This window comes from Patagioenas fasciata, chromosome Z, assembly GCF_037038585.1.
Source record: "Patagioenas fasciata isolate bPatFas1 chromosome Z, bPatFas1.hap1, whole genome shotgun sequence".
In the NCBI taxonomy this organism is placed as follows: domain Eukaryota; kingdom Metazoa; phylum Chordata; class Aves; order Columbiformes; family Columbidae; genus Patagioenas; species Patagioenas fasciata.
In genome coordinates, this window is record NC_092560.1 from 61691752 (window position 1) to 61719341 (window position 27590).

Genomic DNA, 27590 nt, shown 5'->3' on the forward strand with positions numbered 1-27590 from the left:
ACTGCCCCCTGCAGTGAAATTGGAACATACTCAACAACTAAGAAAATACTCGCAGTAGAAAGCAAAATTAAGATTTAAGACAATTATTTCTTTAGAAGCTATGGACAAAGGGCAACAGGACCCTACGAATTCAAAGGGAATTAATATAAGAAATGGAATGGTCAGACTCTTAGACTGTAAATTTAACACTTGTTAACATCTTTATTGTACTATTTGTAAAAAAATCTGGAAGTGTATTTTTTTCCACTCAGAAAGGTTAATGCTCCAGATTGACATTTAAAAATATTTAGGGTGTATATACTTCTAAAACAACTGAATTAGATCTATCTAAACTCACAGCCAAAATTATCATATACCCTACCACTTGCTTTAGTGCAGAGAACTTCTTTCCTTAATAAATCTGAAGGCAGCAGGCCCAGCAAATAAGCTATCATTTGGAATAGTGAAGGGCATCCTCAGAGCTATGAGAGCTTGGTCCCAACCCAGCAAGGAATACAAAGACATGTTTCCATAACAATATAAGGAATGTGAGCACATTCCACCTTTAAAAAAAATCTGTCCCAGTCTGATGTGTGTTTTCCACATGCTGTCCTCCAAGACTATCACATAAAACTTCAGATGTTTTTCTTCTTTCCATTGGCTTGAGCATAGGACTCCTACAGGATAAACCCCAAACTCGCACACAAACAGAAGCATAAATCTCATCTCCGCAGGAGACAGTCTCAGGCCATAGAGCTAAGCCATATAAATCTCACCACCTTAAACTCTAAGGGCACACCATGTTTTTAAACATTTATTTCTCCATAAGCACACATAACACGTGCATTGCGGGAAAAAACATCAAGCACGCTGCTGTCAGACTGAAACATGCTCTGCATAAACAGTTCTCTCACTGAGGAAAGAGGGTAGGCCAGCAGTTTAACCTGAGTGTCCACACACACCTCAGTCACCATGGGGTTCAGAAAGCGTAACAGAGTAATACAGAGAGGTAAGTAACTATGGCCAGTCAGTAGAGCTTCATGGCTTTCACGGGGCTACATTGATTTAAATGGCTGAAGATCTGGTCTCTAACTTTCGACAGAAAGTGGTAAACTGGCAGGTTCTGCAGAAACAAGTTTGAGAACCGAGTGATGTAATCGAGAGCAGCTGGGCAAAAGGAGCTCTGTGTTCACATGCCCCTAGGCGCTGTGAGCCATTTGCGAAGACAAATATAAGATAAAGCATATGAGAGAAAACCTGCTAGGTCAGCGTTTTTATAAATAGAGAAGAACCTTCCCCCTCTCACTGCGGTTACCACTGTGCTCATAAAATAATGGCTGGTTGTCCCACCCCCCTGCTCTGACTGTACCACTGCCTCCAGCTGACTGGGGTGACTGACAAACTGCATAACCTGGTGTTCAAAGTCACCGTAAGAAAAAAACCACACCATTCTGCATGACAAATGGTTTCCCCTTGGAATTAGTTAGTGGAGAAATATTTTGGCTACTTTTGCTGAATGGTTTTGCTTTGCTTGCAAGGTCATTCAGAATAAGCTCCCTGAACTTTGAACTGTATCTGCAAAGCAAGATAAACAAGAGCCCTATAAATACCACAGCGCTTTTCCTCGCGCTGTTTTCCTCTGCCACGGAGTTGAGCAGAAGCTGCCAAGGAGCGGGGGAGCAAAGGGTAAGTGTGCAGGTTTTGCTGTGAAACAGCTTCGTGACTTAAGATTTGGCAAAGTTTCTTCTCATTTCCTTGGCTGAGGCAGCTAACTGTGGAAATTTCCATTGGAAACCAACTAGAAAGTTGAAACGCGAAGAGAAGTGTAGTTCAGAGTGCAGCTCTCTTCTCCCTCGCAGGGCAGCCAGCTGTGCGCCGGTGCTGCTGCAGGATGCACAGCACCATCTCAAGGAGTTTCTCACAAGAGTTTAGTGTGTTTACAATGGATATAAATGTGGGTAGCTTTCCAGATGCGTGGAAAGACCGAAAAAACAGCCCTGTTGATACCTACTGGATCATGGTTTAATCTTCAAAGTAGTATACCTAAAACGCTTTTGTTAGAACTGCAGGAAAGAAACATTAGGGACAGATGGATTTAACAATGGTGTTGGCTTTGGAGTGGCTGGCTTTTGTTTTAGAAGATCAATTAGTAAGATACTTACACTTTTTCAGAATATGACAAAATTGATGAAATGGGTGTTATTTATCACAACTTAGTATTTCCAAACCATGCTGTGTTTACTTTAAAACTTTGATGCGAGTGGCGAAATGATACGATTCCACAACCTATGACATGTTGGGGAGCAGTTTTATAATTTTATGTGGTTTTTGATAGTGGGTGTTTTCTGAACATACTAAGCCAAAATTTTTTATGTTAATGGATAAAAGGAAAAGATAATTATGAAATGTCTTGTATGCTTTGATTTTCATAAACATTAAATGGATTAAGTGTGGGTAGGAGATTTTATAAAATCTGAGGAATCCTGAAACTCCGTTTTCATTTCCTGTTTTTGCAAAATTGTTTCTAGTGCCTGTGTTCTTAAGAGACTTTTCTCAATGAGAGCCAAATACTACAGACTGACTTGTAAAAGTCTTTAAGGTTTTTGTTTGCTTGTTTTTTATTTCTGCCAGGTTCTGTAATACTTGCTATATAACAAAATATACTGTTGGTGCAAGTACTTTTAAGGCAATGGGATTACCCTGGAGTCTGGAGTGAACTGGTGTTGACGCTTATCGGTGTAAACTGGCTCAGCAAAACTGATTTCGAAATGCAAGAAATGAGGCTACTTTAAAATTGCTGAAGTATTAAAAACAGTCAAGCAGAAATTACAAAGAGGAAGGAACAATGTAGTCTGATTAGTAGCATTAAAAAAGAATCCAGTTATTTTGAACACTTTATATTCTGCTGTTTACATACAACAACAACACGAAAAGTACTGCCTGTTTGGGGGAACTCCACTACAAAATGAAAGGCATATGATCAAGCACTAAACAAAATAGCTCGAGTTTATTCTTGCAGTTTTTTATTTTTGTTTTGTGTGTTTCTTTTTGTTTTTTTTTTAGCGGAATATCCTGCTGTGCTTTGTTATGGGAATTTCAGAGTCTGAACTTTGTTCAGGCACTGATCTTGTTTTGTTTGTTTTCTCTCTGTTCAGATAAAGCCCAGCCATGTGGGCAGGGCTGGGGCTACTTCTGGTTCTCTGTCTCCTCCCAGGAGGAGGGACAGAGACACAGAGCTGCAAGGAGGCCCCAGAATGGCGTATTGGGGAGGAAAACCCCATGCTGAACTCCAGGGGCTCCGTGACGGTGGTGGCTCTTCTCCAAGCTAGCTGATACTTGTGCCTGCTGCAGGCTTCCAGGTAATTTTGTTAAAACATGACAGGTCAACTTTTGATGCCAGGATAATACATGTGCCCAACTACAGCTGCAGTCAATGATCGCTACTTTCCTCAAATGCCACCATCCCAGCTGGTATATGTGTGACCCAGGGGCCAACACTGAGCAGGAGCATTCTGGGCAGTGGGTCAGATTCTTTGTCTCTTGACTTAGTGCTGATTGGCAGATCATTTTCTCCAGATTGTATTTACAGCATGAAAGTATGATGGACTTAACATTGACTCATGAAAAACCAACAGAAACAGTTCCTCAAGACTATACTTCAGTTAGCAACAGATGATTAATGTGGCAAAGATGCTGAAGACAAGAAACATCATAATTCTCGGACACCGCTAGTACACCTGAAAGAGAGAGATCTGTGATCACCCATTTGTTATGTATGGTCTGTAGGGGAAAAGGCAAATCGAAACATGCACTTTTAATGTGCTTTCCCAGACCCTATTCAAATGTCCTAGATAGAAGAAGTATTACAAAAGCTAAAGTAAAGAATGGTCATCTCAAAATAGTTGAAGCATTCAAAGGAATCATCACTGTTCTCTTTTCATACAAGACCTGGGACGTTGGTGCTCTAGTTTCTAGAACATACTTCTGTGCAAATAATTAGGTATCATGACAGTAACAGCAACAAGAAAATAATTTTGAATTGACCCAAACAGGAATTGCATACATCTCTTGTCTTGGATTCATTTAGTGATTGTGAAATCCTCCTTCTGGTTTAAAAATTCATAGTACTGGCTTCAGAGCTTGATTTTAATCATAGTAATAACGTCTTAGTTTTCCCCTCTAGGCTGCATGACTTCATATTATAATAGTCTTTGGAAGTTTTTTAATATCTAGATTTGAAAAAGCAGTGGTAAATCTCTGGGTCCATCAAAGTCAAAAATGGGCTTTGTGGTTAACTTTGAAGGCATTTGGGTTTGATTCTGTACATTTTAGATATGTTTTAAAGAATCCTTCAAGCTCTAGACGATTTCCTGAAAATGGAAAAAAAATAGGAGTGTTTTCCAGAGCAGTTCAATAGGAACAATACAAATGAAAAGGAAAGATGATACAGCAAGAAAGCAGCTTTCTGTACTATAGACCAAAGAAAGACTTTTGTGAAGGGATGCCAAAGGGAAAGACTAATAACTGTCAGCCAGGACATGCATACCTTCTGTAGCCATCCTTTTGATCCAGTTGCTGCAATATGCATTTTCTGGCTATTATAGAAAAGATGAGTGGGACAGCTATTGGCCTTTTACTGCAGGTTTGCTTTCTTGATTATTCATCTTCCTCCTGTATTTATGGTGTCCGTTCTTTAACCAACTATGTGACTAAAACCTCAGCATTTAAATAAAGACATCAGATAAACTGTGTTAGACTATGAAGAGCGTGGAAGAACTGAAATAAGAACACTGAATTCATCCTGAAAACAGATCTTTACTTAGTACTGCCTTCGACTTACAAGGACAGGGCTCATGACACATTAGCTATTGCAGAGTCTGCTTTGGTGGCAGTGTAGTTGATAGTCATGGCAAATGGCAAAGTTGTTTTGATAAAGTTAGATTGTTGCCATTAAAACCCAGAAAATAACATTCACTGCACTAAAACAAGATGGAGCATATTAACTTTTGTTGAATATGGCAAAATTTATGCTTACTAATGATTTACGGTTTTGCTTCTTTACATTCTCCACTAGACTGGAGGACCTGCGAGTGAAGTTAAAGGATGAAGGACTGGTCAATATCTCGTATGTTGTTGTCAATCATCAGGGAACTCACTCACAGAGAAAATTTCACCTACTGAAAGAAAGTGTTTCAGAAAGTATTACTGTGTACCAGCAAGATGAACAGCAAGATGATGTCTGGACTACATTAAATGGAAACAAAGATGACTTTCTCATTTATGACAGGTCTGGAACACACATCTTTTGGCAGAACCAGTAATAACTCTTCAATTGAAATTACGATTTTTCAGTTTTGATGTGATGGAAATTATTCAACAAGTCCTGCACTCCCAACATGTCCATCCTAATTACTATTTTGTTACTGTAATGAACATTCTCAGTTCATAATGAAGCATAATTAAGTATAATAAAGAATTAGAAAGTTACTTAACTTTTTTTTTTTTTTAATATGATGAAATTAATTAGCTAAATTAGGCTTGTGGGATGAAACTAGCACTAGAATGATCTTTAGAAAGGGATAGCATGTTACAGCAGCAAATACACCTGAGTGTGGGCCATTGCTGTCATATGACAAACAGAACAGGGCTGTAAGTAGTTTGTGGAGAGGCCTCAAACCCATGGCCTTTGAAAGGTTGAACAGTTTTGAGCTGCTGCCACATAGCATACACCTACACTGTGAGCTGGTTTGCACTGGTTTGGCCATGACCCATTATGGTTCCAGGAACATATGCCCTTACTGCGCCTTTATCGGCAATGAAGCCTTTGCCTGGTGCTGCTCCTAGACATGTGCTGCAGACGTGTAGGGAGCTGAGGCAGGAGGACTGCGTGTTGGCATTGCAGGTGGGATACATAGCCAGATGCCCTTGTGTACAAGTACTACATTTACTCCATCTGCTCCGACGGTACCGGTGGCGTAGATAAGTGCAGTCTAAATACTGCTAAACAAGAGGTTTCTGCCAGTAGCGTTACTACGTCAGCCAGAAATCACACTTCACACTACTGAGCGACGCAGTTGAGTGGGAAAACCTGTGTAAGGCAGATGTTTGTCTTTGTCTGTAAACTCATTGGACAGAAACACCTTCTGTGGGACTGTACAGTGTGGGCAGAATGATGTGAATAAAATACAGTATGACAAGAAGAGATACTTAATTTTAGGTGTGTGTTTATGTATAGGTAACCACAAAGTTCTTTCTCTCCTTAGGTGCGGCCGTTTAGTGTATCATCTGGGTCTGCCCTATTCCTTCCTGTCTTTCCAATATGTAGAAGAAGCTATTAAGATTGCGTACTGTGAAAACAAGTGTGGAAACTGCTCTTACACGGTATTTTCTTGTTTCATTCTACATATACTAGGAAAGGAGACCAGATTTGGCTGATACTGAAATTATTTCAGTGTGATTAATCCCAAAGACATGATTTAGAATTTACACACTTCATGGTTCTTGGCAGAGAGCTTTTAAAGATTTTTCAAAGTAAATTAGATCTAATTTATAATAGACTGATTATCTGAATTCCTGCCCTTGAGAGAAATGCAAATAATTTTCAGAAATCTAAATGCAATCTTGGAGGCTAATTCTGTTTCTGGGGTTAAGTAGAGCTAGTGAGCAATGAACCACCCTAGTTTTTAGGTACAGGTAGGTACATAAACAAATAGTAATTACCGCTCCCCACTGCTCCAAGGAATCAAATCTCAGCTTGTTTGAGTTACTGTTCCTTTTAGTTTAAACACAGTGTCCAATGGGTACTTTAAAAAGTGGTAATACAAGGTAAAAAATTATTGTGAGCATTACAGAAGAAGGGTAGCTTTGTTTTATATATAACTGAAGATCAGAACTACTTTAAGGATTATCAAGAAATGTGCCTGGATAGTCATGAAAGTTCAAGGAGAAGAATCATTTTAATCCCATCATGCAGTTTCAGCGCTAAATGCAGGTCTTAGGTCAGATGTGGAATCCTAGAAAAATAATACTTTTAATCAACAATTACTTGAATTATCATTCCTAAAAGTTTCTGTGAAGAGCCCTGTCTAGTTATTAGTGGTGGTGTAAAACAAGGTTCTTTTTGATACATTCATATCTTTCTTCAGGAAAGTAGCACAGATGATTTAAAATTGGGTTTAAGATAATATTTTATAACTAGTTCAATCAAAATAATGCCTTGAATTTAACGCAAGCTTCTCTTTTGCAGGAACCTGATATTGATGGTATATGTGAAAACATCACTAAAACAGCAGAAGAAGAGCTAGCAGAGATAGCACCTGAGCCAGCTGGTCAACATTCACAGCACCACAACCTGCACAGACACAGACACCACCACCACCACCACCACCATCGTGAGGGTGGTCGTCACTCCAAAAATGAAAGCCATCAGGCTTCTGAATCTCACAGGCATCGTCCTCACAGCGGTCGGCGTCATAGAATTTTTGGCCGCAACAGGTATGATCAGACAGGTAGTCATGAGCAGGTAGACACTGTTCCTCCAGGAGAAGGTGTAGAAATTACACAAGATAAAAAGCTATGAAAAAAGGGGAAAACCAGCTGTAAAAACCAGTTAACTTGAAACTGGCAGACAGCATCAGACTCAACTTCGAGTAGCTGATGCTGTCACTGTCGACACCTTTTGTTTGAAGAGGTAGGAAATTCTGTCACTTGACAGTGTCGCGGAGCACTTCCAAACTCTTGCAGGTGACATGGGCAGCTGTTGGCAGAGGACATCACTGAATCCTGACAGTGACGTCTGCTCACTGCTGCCTGACAGTCACCAGCAGCAGGAGGAAGTGAAACTAGTGACACCTGACAGTGACAGGAAAACGCAAGAAACTGAACCTGAAAAACAAACTAAGCACTTTAAAAAATGCGAGGGAGTCCTACCAGCTAAATTCACATGGTTGCGAGCGTGGAAAAATTAACGGCTTAAGTGTTTTTATTGCCTCCAATTAAAATGATACTAAGACAGGTGTGTAGAGTTAAAATGTTGCAAACAATTACATTTTTAGAGCAGTGCTCTCAGAATTACACAATACCTGTCAAATTCGATCACTAAAAAACTTAATAAGATAAAGGAATTTAGTTGACCCTTAGTTTGTTTTTCAGTTGCACTGGGAAGGTGTCTGCATTCTTGGTTAATTTGTCTGTCTTGTTTGTCTTCTAACATTCTGTTTGCATTTGTGAGGCCAGAAGCATAAACTATGACCTAGGGGCTCCTGTCTGATGTTCTGCAATCAAGAACAGAAGATAAACGAAACAGATATTTTATTTTATTTTATTTTTTTTTTTTTTTTTAATTAAGAAGATGGAATATATTCAAAAGTTGTTGCTTTTCTTTTTAACCTGGGGATAGAAATTCTGTACAAAAAAAGCTTATTCCTAAACAATGTGCCAAAATAACGTTTTATCTCAAATGTAGCATACAACGAGTAATTGCATTATTTTAGAGTAACAGATTTATATGCTTGACTTTTGTGACTTAGAGACGGTATCAGGCTCCATTAATACATAGTACTACAGCTTGTAAAATCCCACTAAATCAGGAAGATGGTGCCTAAAGGGAGAAGAAGCAGTGTTAACTTCATGCAGAATCATTATCAGTCTCAAAAAGAGAAAAGGATGAAACATTTAATCTTGGTTTAATGTTTATCATTGTTCATTACCGTGCTGAATTTGATCAATCTGTATTGGTTAGTAAGGTAATATACTACTTGAGCTTGTATAACTTCTCTGTCTGTAGCTTAGCATCCATAACCTTTGATTAACTGAGTTGAAGTAAAAATATAATTGTTTGAAGGATTCCTGGATGAAGAAGAGAATATACAAGAACGGAAAACTGCTTTGAAAGCATACACCATAATTAATGATGGTTTAATAGGGAAATTATTACTCCTGTGAAACCTGAATCTTTTTATTGTGAATGCTGATTAGCAAGAAAGTAGTCCTGGATATTCAAAGAATGCATGCCTTTGGAATATTTGACAAGAGTGTTTTCAATAAAAAAATTCTGCATTTTTTCATGTCTTGTTTTTACTTTCAGGTGCACAAGTTTGAAATACTGCGTTTCTCATTTTATGTACTGCTGAAATATTTCATGTCATTTACTCAAAATCGCCTCCGTTTGAGGTGCAGGTCTTGGCCTTTATTAAGACGTTGCTCTAAGTCTCTTATGGTGTTCCGAAGAACTTCAATTTCCTTGTTTTTCTCCTCCTGGAGATGCTGCAGCTTCTGTAAAAATACATGCAAAGGCTTAGTTGTTAAATATCACATAGACTTAAGTAACAATACAATATGATATTAGTAATGAGAAATATTCTAGTAAAAATATTTTTCTCAGTATTTTATATCACAAAATTACAAAAATGACTTCTCCAGAGTCCTATTTTTGTGACATTCCAAAGTCCCAAGGCTACAAAACCAGTAATGCACACATGTAATTTATATCAGTCAATTTATGTCAGTTCTGTCTTAAGTTCCCAGATTACCAATTTTTAATTTTTGTTGTTGAACTCCAGCTATATCAACATCAATGAAGAGAGATGTTAAATTAGTTGTCTAGAGGTGGGAGTGGTGTGTGGGAGAGTAAGATGGATCTATAAGGCATGAAACTGCTCCCCACCCTCCACACTTTGTTGCAGGACAAAGTAAAACCCCTTTCAAACAGGCTGTAATAGTATTTGGTCTCTGCAGACTACAGGCACATACCCTTCTATACACACTTTGTGGCAAAACAGAAGCATCTGAAAATGATTTTGTTGTTTTATTCTGAACTTGTGCTAATTTAGCATTGAACTGAAAGAATCAAGAAAACACAAAACATTAAGAACCAACAGGAAAAAATATGTTAAATAATACAAGTATACTTTTCACTTTTTTAAAAATTGGATTTTGTTCCTGAAAGTAGTAATAGCAAGTTTATCTGCTACTTAATCCTAGTACAAAGAAGCTACTTTATTTAAAACAATGCGATTACAAGCTACATTTCTTAAAAAAAAATCCGTAAAAGTATTGCAAAAAGGAAATACTACAAACACAATAAACCAAATACATTTAGATGAACCAGATCACTACTAAAAAAAAAAAATGGAGGCTACACAGCCAAATATCTGCAGAAGGAGAAAGTGCAGAGGATGCTAAAAACTTCTGAAACCATCACCTTTCCCTCACATTCCAAAGATAACTGAGCCCAAACACTTTCACACCTTAATTATTTTTTTTCATATGTGAAATGTTTGAAGTACTTCCTTAATTATTTCTGTAATAAGGGTGACTTAAAACCTGAGCTATGAAATACATGTTGAATTGTGTGACTCAGATCTCTGCAGAATTACAAGTCTTTAAGCTCTTGGAAGTTTAAAAAAGAAATGTATCTTCCCAGCATTCAGAAATTCAAACGAATAACACTAAGATTTTTTAAAATAGCTCAAAAACTAGCAAAATTTTCAAAATAATTTAATTTAAACCAATAACACAGCAAACTTCAGCCTCCCTATACAGTAGGTAGAACTCGAATCCTTAGCAGAAGCAACTCAGTACCATTAAGGAAGGGAGCACACATCAGTGATATTTGCAAAGACAATTGTTTTTTAAGTTTCCTAGACTGCATCATATTACTTCGTTAAGTACTAATTAACATTTTTCACAACACAGTCTCTTCTAAGTTTACTCAATGCCCAACTCGGCTTTGTAATGCATACCTCTATCTGGAGTTTAATTATTTCATTCTGCTTCTCTTCATTTTGAATTTTCAGCTGTCTAGTTAGCTCTAATATTTCCAGTTCTTTTTTCTCTCTCTGTTCTCTATACTCCACTTCTTTTACTTCAACTAGTAACATAGCAACACCAAATACGATGATTACAGAAGATGCTTAGATGGAAAAATAACATAATTTCCCAAATATTAAAACTTTCCTTAGCAGCAGGTCAATATTTCATGGGAAAAGAATTTCATTCAAGGAAAAAACAATACTTCAAAACTATGTGAAAACTACTGTCCTGGTTTTGTTAAAAACAAGTTTCTCTTTTAGTGAATTTGCCTGTCAGCTAAAGCCTTCATGTTAGCTGCATTTTCCTGGAGAACCCAACACATGTTTTGGTTAAACCTAGCAATGGAATGCAAACTTACTGATAAGCATGGATGGACATCTCGCGAGAGGGGCAACGAGAAAACTGATGACCGAGAGACTGACCAATGGTGTATAACATTCCATTCACGTGAATACTTCATATAAAAGTGGGAGATCACGAGGATCTCGGCCCTTTTTTGTCCCTTTTCCCTTTTTTCCTCATGGCTGACATTAGGAGAGGACCTTGCTGGTCGTCCCTGCGAACTGAGGCCTAGTGAGAGACTGAATCCAGCTCCGGTTGGCTGCAGAGTCTAATCCAGGACTTTGGGTGCTGGCTCTGCAGTTGCTGAGACTTACAAGATTGGTTTTGTATATTTTGTATTATTTTCTCTATTCTTATTAGTAGCATTAGTAAAACATCTTTAACTTTTCCAACTCTCTTCTCTCTGTCCTTCTTTCCCTCCCGATCGCCTGTCCTGAGTGGGAAGGGGGGAGAGGGAGGGGCAAAAGGGGGAAGTTGGGGGGAGAGGAGGTTAACAATACATCTGCCAGGCTTTGATTGTCACCCCGCAATCCTAACCCTCGACAACTACCCTGTTCCATCCTAGTAAGATGGAGTCTCTTTAAAGAAGCATCACATTTTACAAAGAGTCGGTCTGGTTTTTTTCAATTAAATGGATGACCAAAAAATCCTGCTCTTCAACGCTGTGCCACTATTGCAAATAATTAATATTGAAATAAGGTTTTTTTTCCATTGCAGTATTATTTGTGAAAACAATGTCCTACTCTGTGTATTGGTGGAACTTTTTAACAACAGTCTAGCTTAGGTCCAAGTTCCCAGTGGCTGTTGTACCTGTTTGGGAATTTCTGCTCATCCTGTGTTGCTGTACTATTGCGTCATTCCTACTGTTTACTCTCTTGAGCAACGATAAAACTCCGTTAAACACTGTCCACTTCTAGCTTTCATGTTTCCACTAAGTGGAACTTGCACTTATCCTAGATGAAGTATAGCTCCTACAGGTTACAACATCTTTTTACCCAATGCTAGAGCATTTAGTCTTCAGAGGACTTACATTTTCTTCTTATCTCACAATTCAACTGTGTTATTTCTAATTTGTGTTCTTCCTCTTTGTTTTTAACTTCTAGCATAAGTTTCTCAATCTGATCTTTATATTCCTGTGAATGTAAAAAGCTTCATAAAAACCTTGATGTTTCTGTGTTCTTAGGTTCTGCAAAGCACAACATTCATGTCAAAGTGTACAGTACTCTATAATTCAATACTTGTTTTATCCTCCATCTAGTAAATTCAAAATGCCCAATTATTTCTTACACAATCCAGCTGAAGTCCAATGATGAAAAATGTAGCAGATTCCACTGTATTATAGTTATCAGTTAACACAGAATTAGAAATTGTACTTATTAAGAGACAGGCAAATGGAGAGGTAATATTCCTTTCCCCAAGCCAGGATCTGTTAAAATGCTGCAGTTAGCTAAGTGACTACAGTTTTAATTTTGGGGATTTTTGACTGCAAGACTGTTTAACAAAAATCATATTTCCAGTATGAATTTTGTTAATATTGTTTTCTGCAACTTCATACTAGCAGCAGTAGAAACATCAGTGATACCAGCATTAGTGAGGCTGCTGGCACTGATACTCAAGTGAAGATTCTAAGCATACCTATCCTAAGTTTGCTCCAGTAAGTACTCCAGAACTATTCAGGTATTGGCTGTGGCCGCCACTGTAGTGGTGCTTACTCCAAAGCCCTTCAGAGCTTTCTGACAAGGTAGGTAGCCACTCACCAGAGGAATGCTCGGAGGCACTCACAAAGGCACTTACTGATTGGTGGTAATAATATATACAGACATGGTCAAGTAAGTGCCTTCAGCCACACCAGGCAGTTTCACCATGCCCATACATGTACATAATGTATAAAATCATAATTTCCTCATGTCTTTCTGAAGATATTACTTACTTTATTCTCAAACTGTCAAGATAACAACTCGATTGTTATAAAAACTTAGTTTTAACTCTTAGTTACTACAAACACAGGCAAAGAAAATCAGCAGCGAGCTTCTTAATCCTATTCAGGTAATGGATCTGCAGTCTTAGCAGAGAGAACTATCACAACCTGCTGGTGCTACCTCCTTTCCAAAAATGAGTGGCATAGATAAAAAATAGAGAGAGATGGTAAATGGAATTTATCATGAGACACAGATAAAAAGTAGAGATCTATTATCTTTGTAGCATCTACTCCCAAAGAAACTATACACAAAATTCAGGCACCTCTTGATTATTTGGCAGTACAGCAGGCATCGTGAATATCAAAACCTTATTTCCACACAAGAATATATTTTAATGCAAGGGATTAAATGTTACAATGTAAAGCTGAATTTAAAGCTAAATACAGATTTTTAAAAAGTGCATCTTAGATTGAGACAGAGTTCTCAGAACTTACTTGTTTTGACCTCTATTACATTCTCACATTGGTACTGTGATGAGAACAACTCTTCTGTTTTTACACTATAAACATTAGCAAAAGTGCAACAATAATGGTTTTGGTAGCAAACCCAAGAATATAACAATATATGAACTGCTTCTATAGAGAAAAAATATTATTCCTCTACCTAAAGAATGATAATTTGTGATGTACCTGTTCACAAGCCTTTAATTTCTGTTCCAAGATGTGAATGGTACCTTTCAGTCTATCATTTTCATCTATGTAAAAAAAACAATAACCTATATGATACACTAAAAAGTACAGTTTGACAGTATTATTAGCATGGAAGCAGAATAAATAGATTACTTTCATTGTTTGACTTGTCTGAACTTCGAGAAACTTTTTTGTAGACGTAATAATAATTTACAGAACTACATAATCTCAGTCATCATTTTTCTAGGACGAAAGTTCCTAGTTTAATCATAATATTTTCCTGGTATTACTACTTTGAAATGTCTTTAGCCTTCTGATAACTGATGCATTCAAGAAAATCTAGTTGTAAAGTTCTTTGACTCAGAAAACAGAGTATTATTATCACGACTACAGCAGTTTCTAATGGGAAGATGCTGCTTTTGAAGTACTTGTTTCCCAAAAACTAGAAAGCAGGTATCTCAAAAACAGAATTTAGAAAAAGCAGATGCTTTTCTGATTGTCAAAAGTCACCTTGAGTATTAAAACCAGCTGCATATTTCCAATTTTTAGAGGTTTATTAGTATTTATGCTAATATGACTTGGACACAAAATGGGTATAAAATTACCTATTTGGTATACAACTAAGCTGCAGTATAAAGATATAGCAAATACGTATCTATTTTATTTTAAAATAGCAAGCAATCAGTAATTGTCAGGTATTTATGGATAACAGCTAAATCTTACTAACATTACACTGAGGATTAAGACCCTTTGGTTTAACAAAATGATAAAAACTATGCATAAATGCTGTAATAGACTACAGTCCGAAGTTGAATGATACTTTCTCACTTTTTATAAAATTGCCTGGTCTAGGCTGAAAAAAATTTAAAGCCCAACTACTGATTAAAAAACCTCACTAAGGCAGAACTTCTTTTACACATGGATTCTAAGTAGGGTAATAGCAACAGACATTCTTTAAGCACATAGACTACCAAAATCTGCACAAGATTGATTTTAGATACTTTTTTCATTTCTGTTTGTCTGCCAGTGAGTTTCTTTCTCTAAAAAAAACCAGCAAATATGCACAAAACAATTCAATGCCTACTTAGCCTAGTTACAGTACAGTACAGTATATATAAGAACATTATTCTTTTACCTTTCACATTACACTGGTTTTCAATGGTTTGTGTTAGACCCTTTATCACATTCTGTAGAGCAGTACATTCTAAAAGAAATGAAAAAACCAGTATTTTTAAATAATTTATTAACAATTTTAATTTTTTATTTTGTCTATAAACTTTTCTCAAGTATTTTATAATTATCGTGACTGTTAGTCTAAATCTTCTTACTGACTAGAAATAACCCAGATTATCACAGGGTTACTGCTACATTTTAGCATTTAGTTTGACAATAGGTTAAAACCAATTTCATCAAACAATATGAATAATTTCATAAAGCTATTACATTTTTGTTGCTAGCCATAAAACAAGGAGGTTTGTGTTTTCTGGGCAATAATGGAAGTTTTCCATATAAGCATTCCAGGAATTTGATGTAATGAATGAAACCGAGGTTTACTTTCCTGACAGTGTTTTTGCCAAGATTCTTTTTAACAAGACCAACACTACCCACTCATTGCAGTTACTCACCCTATTTTAGTACACATTAACATGCACCTTGTGGCTCAACACAAACTTGGGGAGATTCAGAACATGCTACTATATCTCATTTTAAACAAAATAATTATGTGTGTATGTATATACATGCAACTTGCTATCAGTTCACATATTTTTATCTCATATTTTTATTTTTTTAATTGTATGTTTAATGTTGGAACACCATACAGACTACTTGTAATATAACATTTGGCTTTCATGAAATACTGTTTTTATCTCTTATGTTCCTTGTAATCTTATCAGTAAAGTTAAAAAACATTCAAAGACTGGGGACACTAAAACTGAAGTTGCTTACTCTTAAAACCTTACTATTTCCAGAGCACAGCTGCATTTCTGAAGTGGCTTTTTATTTCTGCAACAGATAAGGTATGCTAAACAACTGTTAGTCATCTCATAAGATCAAATTTCTGTTGAAAATTGTAGATCATACAGTTAAAGACTGCATTAGAAATAATGGAGTTGGGAAGATGAATTATGACCCCAGACCAGAGATCCAGTTTTCCACTAATCTTTTTGACCTTTAGTCTGTCCTTCCATCAAGTCGGCTGTTGATGCAGCCAAGCACGTTAGCCAGCTGCATTCTCCCATTCTATGCTTCCAAAAAAACAGTAGAGGGAGCACGAAGAGCACAGAAACATTGCCTGCCGTCAGTTCCTGTACTGGTTCAAAAGCCTTTGTGGAAAAATCCTGTTCAAAGTTGGACGCACTAGGTTAGCATGCCATTTGTACCAACTAATTCTACTACAAATTTTCTCGTATTTGAAAATGTATGGAAATAAACCCAAATGCTTCTAATTCATGCACAAATTGGAAAGACACCTATGCATTTGAGTATACAATAGGACAGCAGCTAGTAATGCAATGAATCACAGCTATTTAAGCGCAAACCGCTCTTTTGTCCAGTCCTAAAAATATCTGCTTATCTTTCTTATTTTTAAAGGACATATCTTGTCAAATCCCTTATGCAATTACAGTTGTGACTGGAAAAATTACTGGGAACAAATTTTGCTTGCCTACATTAGAGAAAAATAAGCAGAATTTTGCTAAATGGTTGCACCTTTGGACCACTGGCATTCCATCTGTGGGGTTTCTTCCCTGTAAAGAATATACTCCCTAAATGATCTTTTTCCATGTTGAATATATACAATTTGTTATATTTTCTTCCATCTCCACTTATAATTGGAGCTATTGGCTTTTTTAATGGGGTAATTACATCAACCACTTGTTCTTTTAACACCTTTAAAACACTAAGTCACAACAAATAACACAAGCCTGAAGATGCTAAATAGAGCAACTTTCAGTGTTCCATAGACAATAATGTGATTGCTTTATTTTTAAAAACTACAGTAGATTTTAGTTCAAAATTGCAACCTGCACCACAAGAGTCCATTTATTCACCATAGAAAAGGTTTAGCAGCAGAAAAACAGAATGCCAGACCTGCATCTGTCTTACTGGATCTGTGATGATTTACACTAAACAAAACTGTGGTCCTGAATATTACCTTTGTTTAGCAAAGCATATATCCAGACAAAACAAGGCTCATTTATGACCTTTCAGAACATGTATACCCTAGCCCAGCTGCTCATCTTTTCCCACCTTGTCTTTGGTTCAAGTGTTTCACTCTCCTCTCTCCTCTGAGTTTTAGAAGATCTCTTTCTTCTTTGCATTTCCTTTAGAATTCCCAGTCTTACCTTAAATAATTCTAGAGAGAGACTTCTGGCAATCAGGGATATCAAGGAGCCCTCAGGTACTCACACTTGCTGGAGATTTATTGGGGTGCAAAATGCTACTCCTGTTTCTGTTTCTCATACTAACAAAGAGTTCTTCAGCCAGGATAAAATCCCACTTCCTTCACCCTGTTACCACTAACAGCCTCAAACCCTTCTGGGTACAAGGAACAACAGCCTATCCTTCCATAGTGCTCTTTCTGTCTGCTCCCGTGCTGTAAGCAGCATATCTATTTGGAATCATATGTGAACCATGCATCAGCATGTGTTTTCATGTCTTTTTCCTTAGCTGTTCTGTGAATTGTCTACTGACAAGCCTTCCACTCTAACGCTGTGTACATATCCTGTAAATTCATTTGCTTTTGCCTTAAATTTGTAATAGGATGAACTTGAGAATGCTCTTCAAATTGAGAACGTATGTACATTGAGACTGTGTGTTTACACTGTTCATCAACCAGTCCAAACCCAGCAATTTCAGTTGTCCTTGGAACAGCTGTACAAATGATACTTTCAGGAAATGCGGCTGAGCTGGGTTCTGGGGAACAGCTTGGGCCGTATGGCCAGGATAGATCTTTTTTTCCAAGCCACAGTTGGCAACATCACTGTATAAAAGTCATTCTCACAACTAGAGTCTATTAGCATAACTGTTGCTAGAGTAAGAATGGATGTATTGATGCTACGTTTAGTCCTTGCCTCTTATTCAGTTCTGCACAGGATCCCTCTATAAGCCCATCAATAATAAATAATGTTTTTTAATCCCACAGTGCTTTGACTTTCAAAAAGGTTTTACAAAGAATTGAACTATTAGATGCAACACTTTTAGTGCTCTGATTCTGAATACACAGTATGCCATTATCCCTTATCAAGGGTTAATGTTGCAGGTGAATTTGATAAAGGTGCAAAGACCATTTATATAAATTTCAAGAAGGAAAAGCAAAATCCTTTAGAAACACTATATACTTTATAATATTATAATATTTACACCAACCATAATGTCCTTTTGAAATACTTTTAATGTTATAGTCACTGCTGACCTTCAGTAATGTGGTAACTATTTACCTGAATGTTCCTCTGACAGCATGTGCTGCAGATTATGCAGTACAGTTTTCAAGAAAGCTGGAAGACAACTCAGAAATGGCTGCCCCTTCTTCCCTTGGGACCTGCTTTTAAGATGAGGCTTTTGCCCTGAGCCTACCTTGAGCTATGTTGCAGCTGTGTTACAGCCACATACCATGGTAGATCTAGACCTTGGCCGTGACCTAGGGAGTGAATTCCAGGCTTGATTTCAGACCTGCCTCATTGCTACGAACCTGCTAATTATCACTACACCACGCCTGGCCCTTGTTACCATTTCTGGACCTGATCTTGACTCGCCTCCTGTCTTGGTCCTGGAGCTGCTCCATCACCATGTACCTGTTTAGTAATGTGGACTTTTGGTCATCCCTGGCATCCCTCACTTAGCCAGCCCTGCATGGGTACAGTAGGAGTGAGTCTTGGCTGGTGAAGCCCCTACCTTGTGGGCCTTATTATATGATTGGTCCCGACTTCCTGTCCTGACAATACCAAACTGTGCCACCTTCTCAGTTATCTTTTCTAGTTCTGGTATGTCTGTTTTGAAATGTGGAGACCAGAACATTACAAGAAAATCACAGACTTTACAAAGACATGATGCTTGTTTCTCTGTTTCTTCTATAATCTGATCATGTGTCTACCACTGTGTTTGCTTCTTGGACCACTGGTATTTTCAGTCCAGAAGGACTCCAAGATCTCTTTCCTGAGAAGTAGCCAACTAAGGCCAACTGTTGATATAAAATGCTTCCCACAGGCACTGGTACTGATTTTCATCTCCCCTTTCTATCACTTGTCATTCTATGACATGAGATTCTTAGTATAATAGATTAGCATCATTAGCAAACTTCATTCACTCAACAGCTTTTCCGATTCTTTTCTGATCAAGCTAAATTAATTACGTCCTAGTGAAGATCTAAAGAACTCAACTGGCAATCTCACTCCAGTGTGAACATAAATGTATTGCTACCCTGTTTCCTAACTTTTAGCATGTTGACTTGTCAGAGACCAAAGTTCTACAAAAAGATTTACCTTTCAGCAACTCTACAAACTATAGACGAATAAGCAACCACAAATTTATGGTAAGTACTAGATACAATTTCTCTTTTCAAATACTCATCTAAAAAGATATACTCCTGGAATAAGAAAAAAAAATCTTTAATAGTTTTCTCTTCAATTCCTCCTTTCTTTGCCAAGTTTTTTATTATGATATAGAGGCTTATAATTCCCACCTGTAAAACACTAAATGCCATTTCATTATTTAGCTTCCATGTAACAGTTTGAATCCTCTTAATATTAACTATTTTTACCATTCATAACGATTTCACACAATCACAGAATGTTAGGGATTGGCAGGGACCTCAAACGATCATCTACTCCAATCTCCTTGCTGGAGCAGGAACACCTAGATGAGGTTGCACAGGAATGTGTCCAGAAGGGTTTTGAATGTTTCCAGAGAAGGAGACTCCACAACCTCCCTGGGCAGCCTGTTCCAGTACTCCAGCACCCTCACCATGAAAAAGTTTCTTCTCAAATTTAAATGGAACCTCCTGTGTTCCAGTTTATACCCATTGCCCCTTGTCTTATCATTGGTTGTCACCAAGAAGAGCCTGGCTCCATCCTCCTGACACTCACCCTTTACATATTTACAAACATTAATGAGGTCACCCCTCAGTCTCTTCTCCAAGCTAAAGAGACCCAGCTCCCTCTGCCTTTCCTCATAAGGGAGATACTCCACTCCCTTAATCATCTTTGTTGCCCTGCCCTGCACTGTCTCTAGCAGTTCCCTGTTCTTGAACTGAGGGGCCCAGAACTGGACACAATATTCCAGGTGTGGTCTCACCAGGGCAGAGTAGAAGGGGAGGAGAACCTCTCATGACCTGCTAACCAGCCCCCTTCTATTACACCCAAGGATGCCATTGGCCTTCTTGGCCACAGGAGCACAGTGCTGGCTCATGGTCATCCTGCTGTCCACCAGAACTTGCAGGTTGCTTTCCCCTACACTGCTGTCTAATAGGTCATTCCTCAATTTATACTGGATCCTGGGGTTGTTCCTACCCAGATGCAGGACTCTACACTTGCCCTTGTTATATTTAATTAAATTTTCCTCCACCCAACTCTCCAGCCTGTCCAGGTCCCGCTGGATGGCAGCACAGCCTTCTGGTATGTCAGCCAAGCCTCTCAGTTTGGTGTCATCAGCAAACTTGCTGACAGTGCACTCTATTCCCTCATCCAAGTCGTTGATGAATATATTGAATAATATAGGCCCCAGTACTGATCCTTGAGACACTCCTCTAGTTACAGGCCTCATAATGACAGGCTTTACAAAGTAAAGGAAATATGACCCAAACTGATCACATCAAAGATGACAGTAACATGAGTACAGCCTATGGAATAAACTTACAAGAGTGGTATCAGCTTAATTGAATGCAAACATGAAGGATTAAATGCTATTCCTTACACTTTATTACTGAATTGGAAATGTCACTGAGATAAAATCTTGATGGTGACATTATAAACACAAAATGGAATGTCACTTTGTTTAATCTGGTCTCTTCAGAGATTTGATCTCACACATAAAAAGTATAATCACTTTGGACAGCTGTTCTGTCCTCTAGAAGTTAAACAAATGCCTAGGCAGAACAAGACACTGAGATTCCACAAATACCCAATGCCCTTAAAGAATAAGTGAGCAAAATTCAAAGACTAATACTAAAGCTTTAGTGTACCAGTCAGCATGTTACAGGGAATGTATATTCCAAACCCCAAACTGGGTCATCAAATTGTCCCTAAACAAACCAAATCACACAAGCAACTAAGAAATATAAGTCATCGTGTTATCGCACAGCACCAGCCCCAGCAGTCTGACATACCCTCTCCAATTACAGGCAAACTTTGACATTTCAGACAGCAGCAAAATATGCATTCAAGAATGCATGTGGCTCATTTCTCATTGGGTAAAACATTCCTGGTGACTAGGTGAGACATAACATTTGTCATATTGATAACCATGAAACAGCTCAGCTGGGGGCACAACTGTGTCAGTGTTGACCCTACTTTTCCCAAATGTCGACCCTGTTGTTCTACACAGACATCTGAGCTGCTTATGGATTAACATAAGTCACAGGCTATCACTTTAAGCAGAACGACTGATGTTGGGTTGCTTAAAAATACTGTCTTTGTAAACTGTGGCAGTTCACTAGAAGCTCTGGGCCTGTATAGCTGGGAAAGGTAAACGTTTGGGGACAATAACATCATCAGGTATATTAAGCTCATCTGATCCTCTCCTTTTGTCCTTTTCAACACGTTTTTTCCTTGTAAAAAGAAATAATGCAATCGAAAGAAAAAACATGAAGAGGGAAAAAAAAGATCATACAAAAGGAAAGTTTTTTCAGTATTGCATGCACTTAAAAATCTCATAAAGTGGATGGATATTAACATCAAGTGGAAAATAGTTACTTTAACGTAGTTCTCAAGATATGTTTGTGAATTAAAGTTATCTGGTTTAAGCAAATGATATGGATTCTGACACATGACCCAAGATTAAGCATTACTGGTTTTCAGGCAATATCTCAGATCCTTGATAATTTATTTTTTATATTTTATATGACTGAAAAGAATGGAAATATTTATCAGAACTTCCTGAATATATGCAAAAAAAAATCATTAAAAAAAAAATTACCTTCTTTTACTGATTCTTCCTTCGATTGGCTTAATGTTAACAACCTGTTACATTTCTCCAGCTGAAGAACCAGTAGGTTATTTGCTTCGTTAATTTCTGATATTTTCTAGAAAATTGGAAAAAGACTAAAATTATATTAACATCTTTTAAGTTTTAGAGTTTTAAATTAACATAAAATCTAAAAATTCACAACACTGCAGTCACAAACTTGTATTATTTGCCATTCTGGTTATTCTGTTATAGGGAAGAGTGATGCTAGACTTGAGAGCCTGTGCTATCGTGAGATTAACCTACAGAACTAAGAATGCCAACCTATCACTAGTTATAAACTGGTTTCTTCTCAGTTCTGTAGTTCACAGTCTGGATGAGTCCTCAGCAAAGTTCCTTCTACTGCTTTGCATATGAGGTTGTCAATGCCCTCGTTGAACACCAATATGAGTAATGCATAGGAAGAGGAACTGGTCTGATATTTTTTTCCCATAAGTAATGCTAAATTTATATTATCTATAGCAGGTATTTACTGATCAGGAAATCAGCAGAGAGCTAGCCAAAGTGGGTCTAATAAGAAATACAGCATCAATATTCCTCAGTGGATCAATCTTTTAAGAATGGGTATAGACACAAAATAAAGAGAGCTCAATGCATAAAGAATATAAGAACAGATGCTCCTGCTATGGCAAGGAGATTTTTCTAGAAAAAGGATCAATTTCAGAAAGGACAGTCCAGCAGAGCTGTGTAATACTGTTATCTCCAATAGCAGCTTCTGATACAAAGGGACACTTCCATGCTTTTCATGAGAAGCCAAAATTGGCCTCTCCACTACTAAAATCCTAGCACAGAAACAAAGGCTTCTCAGACTCCACAGAAGTCACTCATCACTCTGAAATAAAGTCAATACACTTTCCAAACAAAGCTCATATTACAAGGCATATTAATAAGCTGATATCACTTAGAATAAATTTTCACTTGAAAAGTTTATTGAAATGTCACAAAATATTTACAGATAGCAGTTTCAACACTCTTTGCCTTCTTCTCTTACCTTTTCTATCTCTGAGAAATTATCTAAAAGTTTATCAAGATTGACTACACTGACTTTCTTCATATTTTCTTCATGGATGTGGTTCATTTGTTTGTCTGAACTTACAATCCAATGATCACTGTAAATATAAAAGTAGATTTCTCATTCGTACTATGTAGAAAGATTTCATATGCACAAAACTAAGCAGAACAAATAAGACTTAAAAAAAAATTTAAAACTATTTTTGCATGTGAAGCTAAATTTCAACCAACCTAAGATCTTGCATTTCTAGAAAATACCATGAATGTCAGAAAGCCCAACGAAAATCTATCAATCAAACTGGTAGATGATATAATTGAATTTGGAATTTTTTTTCTGCAATTAAAAAACAAACCTGAATTCACCTGCACAGACACAATGATGCAATTTTACCTAAATATATTAGTGGTCTGCACATAGGATTCTGTTAAAACATACATCCAATTTCTCTTTAGATATGCTGCTAAAACAGACTGGTCTTCCCTTCCTCACTTTAAAGAGTAAGAAATTCAATCAATTGAAGCAATTAATCATTCTCTACTCAGAGTATTTTAGAAACAACAGATGAATTTCTGTTAAATTAGCTTAATTTAAAAAATGTTGCTTAAGTAAATGAGATCTTTCCAGACACACATTAATGCAGGATCTAGACCTTTCACCTGTGTAGATGCTCTAATACATAACTACTCAGGCTTCAAGTTACTTGCATATTTTCATATAAACAATTTGCATTAATACCAGTGATGAGAGACTGCAGCACATAAACCTTACCATATGAATAAGAAGATTATATTTTGAAAAGCACACGTATAATTCCAGATTATTAACACAATCGCTGTTTTTAGTAGAAATTCTACTTACAGAGTCTTCAACATACGTTTCCAAGAGAGACCTGAGAGACACAATATGAATGCTTCTAAAAATATCAAAACTATCTCTGAACATCAGGCTCCATGAATACCAGATAAACCATGTATTCCAGACAAAATTGTCACTTTTATGTGGTAATGTAGGAACCATCTTTTTACAATTAACAAAAAGTTGCAATGAAAGAAATTAACCAGAAGTCAGAATGTGTGCACTACCCAGAAACTGAATGAATTTCCAGACAGAAACTTAAAGTGAAGCTAGGTGGAAACAGATATGTAAAGTAACAACTACTAAGCAGAAAACAAAATTATGTAACTGAGTTATTTTCTCAGTCATTTAATATTTAAAAGCCTCTACATGTATGTAACTTCTTTACCAAAGCAGTAAGATAAAGACACTGGTTCTGTGTGTTTAATACTCACTTTTCTCTCGTATCTGATGTTTTCTCAGAGGAAGTAAAACAATTAATTAGCTAAAGCTAATTAACTTTTTTTTTTAATCAACTATTTTTAAGGATATATATATAGCATCAAAGAAATAATGCTTCTAAGTTAGTGATTTTTTTACTAGTTAGCAATCTTAATGGATTCTGTTATTAAAATGCAACAATTTGTTAAAATGCAGTTTAAAATATTTATTCGGGATATTCGATTTTGTAAAATAATTACATATCTTAATATTCTATTAGTTGATAATCTAAATGTACACTATGAATGCCAAGCCCTCATCTTTTCAGTCCTTATCACCAGCAGTATCTTAACTGTTTGTCGATCACTGTTTTTTTAACCATGCTCTTAAAATTGTGTTTTACCCTCAAAATTGTGGCTGAGAATGGGAGTTCAGGGAGCTGCCATGTTGTATGCTGCTTTGTTTGTGTGTTTCTTTATACCATGGCATCAATTGTTTCCTCAGAAGACAGGATGTACTCAGCACTTGCAGCATTAGGCAACAGTGCCACTGGGAATAAAAATCCTGCTGAACTGAAAGAGTAATTCAAAATAATACTTTGTATTATTAATGTTGTGCTTTTCCAGCAGGAAAACTCATCACTTTTATTTTTTTGTATATTATTATGCATGTCTTCCAAGTGCATTTTTGTTAAGCCTCCTGCTGCTGATTTGAATGATGGTATTTATTTTACAGGGAGTAAAAATCAGATTTTAAAGATATTTTTGACTGTCATAAAACTGACACCTTTATTTAATCTCTCTTTAACCGCTTTCTGTTCATGGTCTCTCTGCATCTTTTTAAAGTATTGTAGCTGATGATCTGATTTGGGAATTTAAAGTTCCATTTTTGCTTCATGTAACAGTGAAAACTGTATTTATAACCAAAATAAAATGAGTAGATATTCAAATGAGTATCTCAACTGAATATAGTAATTATTCAACGAGAGGCACCTCAAACAGCCTCACCATTTTTTCTGAACTCCACCTTTTAAGGCAGGCATCTGCCATTTGCATTGCCTGTAATCTCGCTTTAATTACTCACTCCTTGAAGACCCTGAGCACACTTAAAACTAGGTTTGCAGATCAGTGTTATCACCGCCCAAGCGGCGTCCAGGTGTGGGGTGAACCGCACCCCCTCATCCGATTCCACAGACAACCGCAGCAGGCCAGAGGCCCAGCGGCCTCACTGCAAACCCCGCCAGCGGCGCCCGTGGACCCTCTATCCTTCCCAGCTCCGCAGTTTTGTCTACACAACGTGCCCTGGGTAGCAGACAGACCCTCTCACAGCCTCAGGTGCACAGGCACTTCCTGTAACTCCGCAGTGCGTGGACGTAACAGATAGACGGCGCAGATGACAGCGCTGGCCACACGGGTGACAGCACAAGGCCGACACTCCGGCCGCCCCACCAGCTGAGACGAGCCGGCTCGCGCCCCACCGACGGCGGGACTGCAGCCCCGCCGGCTGAGCGTACCACTATCGACCCTGCGGGGGCCGCTTCGCCGTCCTCCCCCTCGGCCCGCTGGTGGGCTCGGCCGCGTGCCGGCGGTTGGGCGGCGTCGGTGGGGGCGGTCGGGGCCGCCGTCTGGCCCTGGGGCCGGGTGGGGAGTGAGCGGCGCGGCGGGGGCGGAGCGTGCTGGGGTTCTCTTGCGCGTCTCACGAAGTCCCCACGGGATAACCGTCTCCTTGAGGACAAGGGGACAGGGGAGTTGGGGGCACTGCACCTTGATGCTGTCTTGACATAACCCCAAGGGCAGTGCCGCCACTCGCCACCTCACCAAAAAACCCATGCACCTCAGCAGAGCACCTGTTAAAGTCCTGATTTTACTCCTCTGTGTGGTATAATTATTTTACCAAATAGCTCCTCACGTGGACAAGAACATCAGTTGAGAGGGAACTTCATGTGCGAATGAACGTTCCTTTGAACAGCAGCAAACAGACGTTGGACGGGGGCACTTCTGCAAGTGACAGAGATCGATCAATTCCCTTGGTCTCTGGTTTCTCAGCATTTATGTTGCACATGTAACTATGGCTACGGAGCAGTGATACTCTGGCTTGTCATTCCTTGTTCTGAGGGAAATTACCACAAAGGGCATCTGAGGAAAGTTTCTGAGACACTCATGGCGGTGAGGGCGCACAGGCTGAGGCCAAAGGTCGCAGAGCTGGAGGTTGATATCACAAGCAGGATGGTGTCAGCGCTGCAGGCAGGCTGCTCCTTGTGGGGATTCCTGTGAAGATTACCCTGTCCCAACATATTTAGTATCCTTCCTGACTTTTTTTTTTTTCTTTTTAGAAGCAGACATGTAGGACCGCTAGGGACCCTTTGGGTTGCTGAATAGCATCCCTGTGAAATCAGAGGCAACCAAGACCTGGGGTCCCACAGGAAAACAACCCCCCCTTCTGCAGCTTCTTCCTGCCTTACTAGGTATAAATTGCTTCTTTTCTAGGATAAAGTTGAGTTAATGATCAAGACATACTAGCCTTTCTCTAATCCTGCTCGGAGTGTCTAATCTAAGGTTTAATACCCTACCTTGCCATGGAAACAAACTGCTGAGGCAGTGGGGACTCTTCAGCACTTGGTTTCATATCAGGAAACATAACTGTAGCAAAGGCTTCTTAGCTAGATACCCTTGCTGAAGACTTCACAGGAAAACATTAACCATGTTGTAATGTAAATGATCATAACTAGACTTTGGGGTTGTAGTGCTGGGTGGGTGACTATTCGTATTACTTAAGTGAATCACCAAATAATTCAGTATGGAAGGGACTTCTGGAGCTTGCCGGCTTCAAACCCATTGTTGAGTTTAGAATATCTTAAAGGAGAAGATTGTGTTATGTTGTAATCTTAATAGGAATTGTTTCTGAGGCTTGAACTTAGAAAAAAATGTTTATTTACTTTATGGACTTAGGTTATTCCAGAAACAGGCTGTACAATTACATTCTAGAGCCATATCTGCATGCTAGAATAAATGGATTTGTTTGCAATAGAGAGGCAAGATGTCACATCTTGGATGTTTGTTGATGCTGTCATCAAGAGCAGAGCTGCCTGCGTGCAGATCAGAAGCTGTGGGAGCATGTGGGATCTTTCATGCCTGAGAACATCCAGAGAAATAACAACCTACCAGTCGTGATCCCACTTTTTGGAAGCAACTGCTTTATCAGAATATCTGAGGGTTAGTGTCCACTGGGACACTGACATAGACAAAATGAAGAAAATAATTTTGTGGATACAAGATATGCAGCTGAGATACAAGTGGGGAAAGAACACGCTGCCAATTGTGTCATAATGATGGATACTAGCAGGGAAAGGCATACTCTTGTCATCTCCCAGGGACCCAGTACATG

At 38.2% G+C, this 27590-nt stretch overlaps 2 protein-coding genes across 4 annotated transcripts; one reads left to right on the forward strand and one right to left on the reverse strand.

Moving 5' to 3' along the window:
• Window positions 1-1509: 1509 nt before the first annotated feature.
• On the forward strand, window positions 1510-9042 carry SELENOP (selenoprotein P). Of its 3 annotated transcripts, XM_071801957.1 has the most exons (6): window positions 1510-1665; window positions 3135-3338; window positions 5054-5266; window positions 6243-6360; window positions 7226-7473; window positions 8215-9042. In XM_071801957.1, the coding sequence occupies exons 2-6, from the start codon at window positions 3148-3150 to the stop codon at window positions 8246-8248; spliced, it is 804 nt and encodes a 267-aa protein (XP_071658058.1). In that variant the 5' UTR covers window positions 1510-1665; window positions 3135-3147; the 3' UTR covers window positions 8249-9042. The 3 variants fall into 3 exon arrangements, with proteins under 3 accessions (XP_071658058.1, XP_065716616.1, XP_065716617.1); XM_065860544.2 differs by having other exon boundaries at window positions 7226-9042; XM_065860545.2 differs by lacking the exon at window positions 8215-9042 and having other exon boundaries at window positions 7226-7883.
• On the reverse strand, window positions 8504-25812 carry CCDC152 (coiled-coil domain containing 152). The gene is made up of 9 exons (XM_065860546.2): window positions 25720-25812; window positions 22911-23028; window positions 21872-21977; window positions 14877-14945; window positions 13742-13806; window positions 12164-12266; window positions 10722-10849; window positions 9730-9816; window positions 8504-9252 (listed from the first exon to the last, which is right to left on the reverse strand). Exons 2-9 carry the CDS (start codon window positions 22995-22997, stop codon window positions 9130-9132), a joined length of 768 nt encoding a protein of 255 aa, XP_065716618.1. The 5' UTR covers window positions 22998-23028; window positions 25720-25812; the 3' UTR covers window positions 8504-9129.
• Between the last annotated feature and the right edge of the window lie 1778 nt (window positions 25813-27590).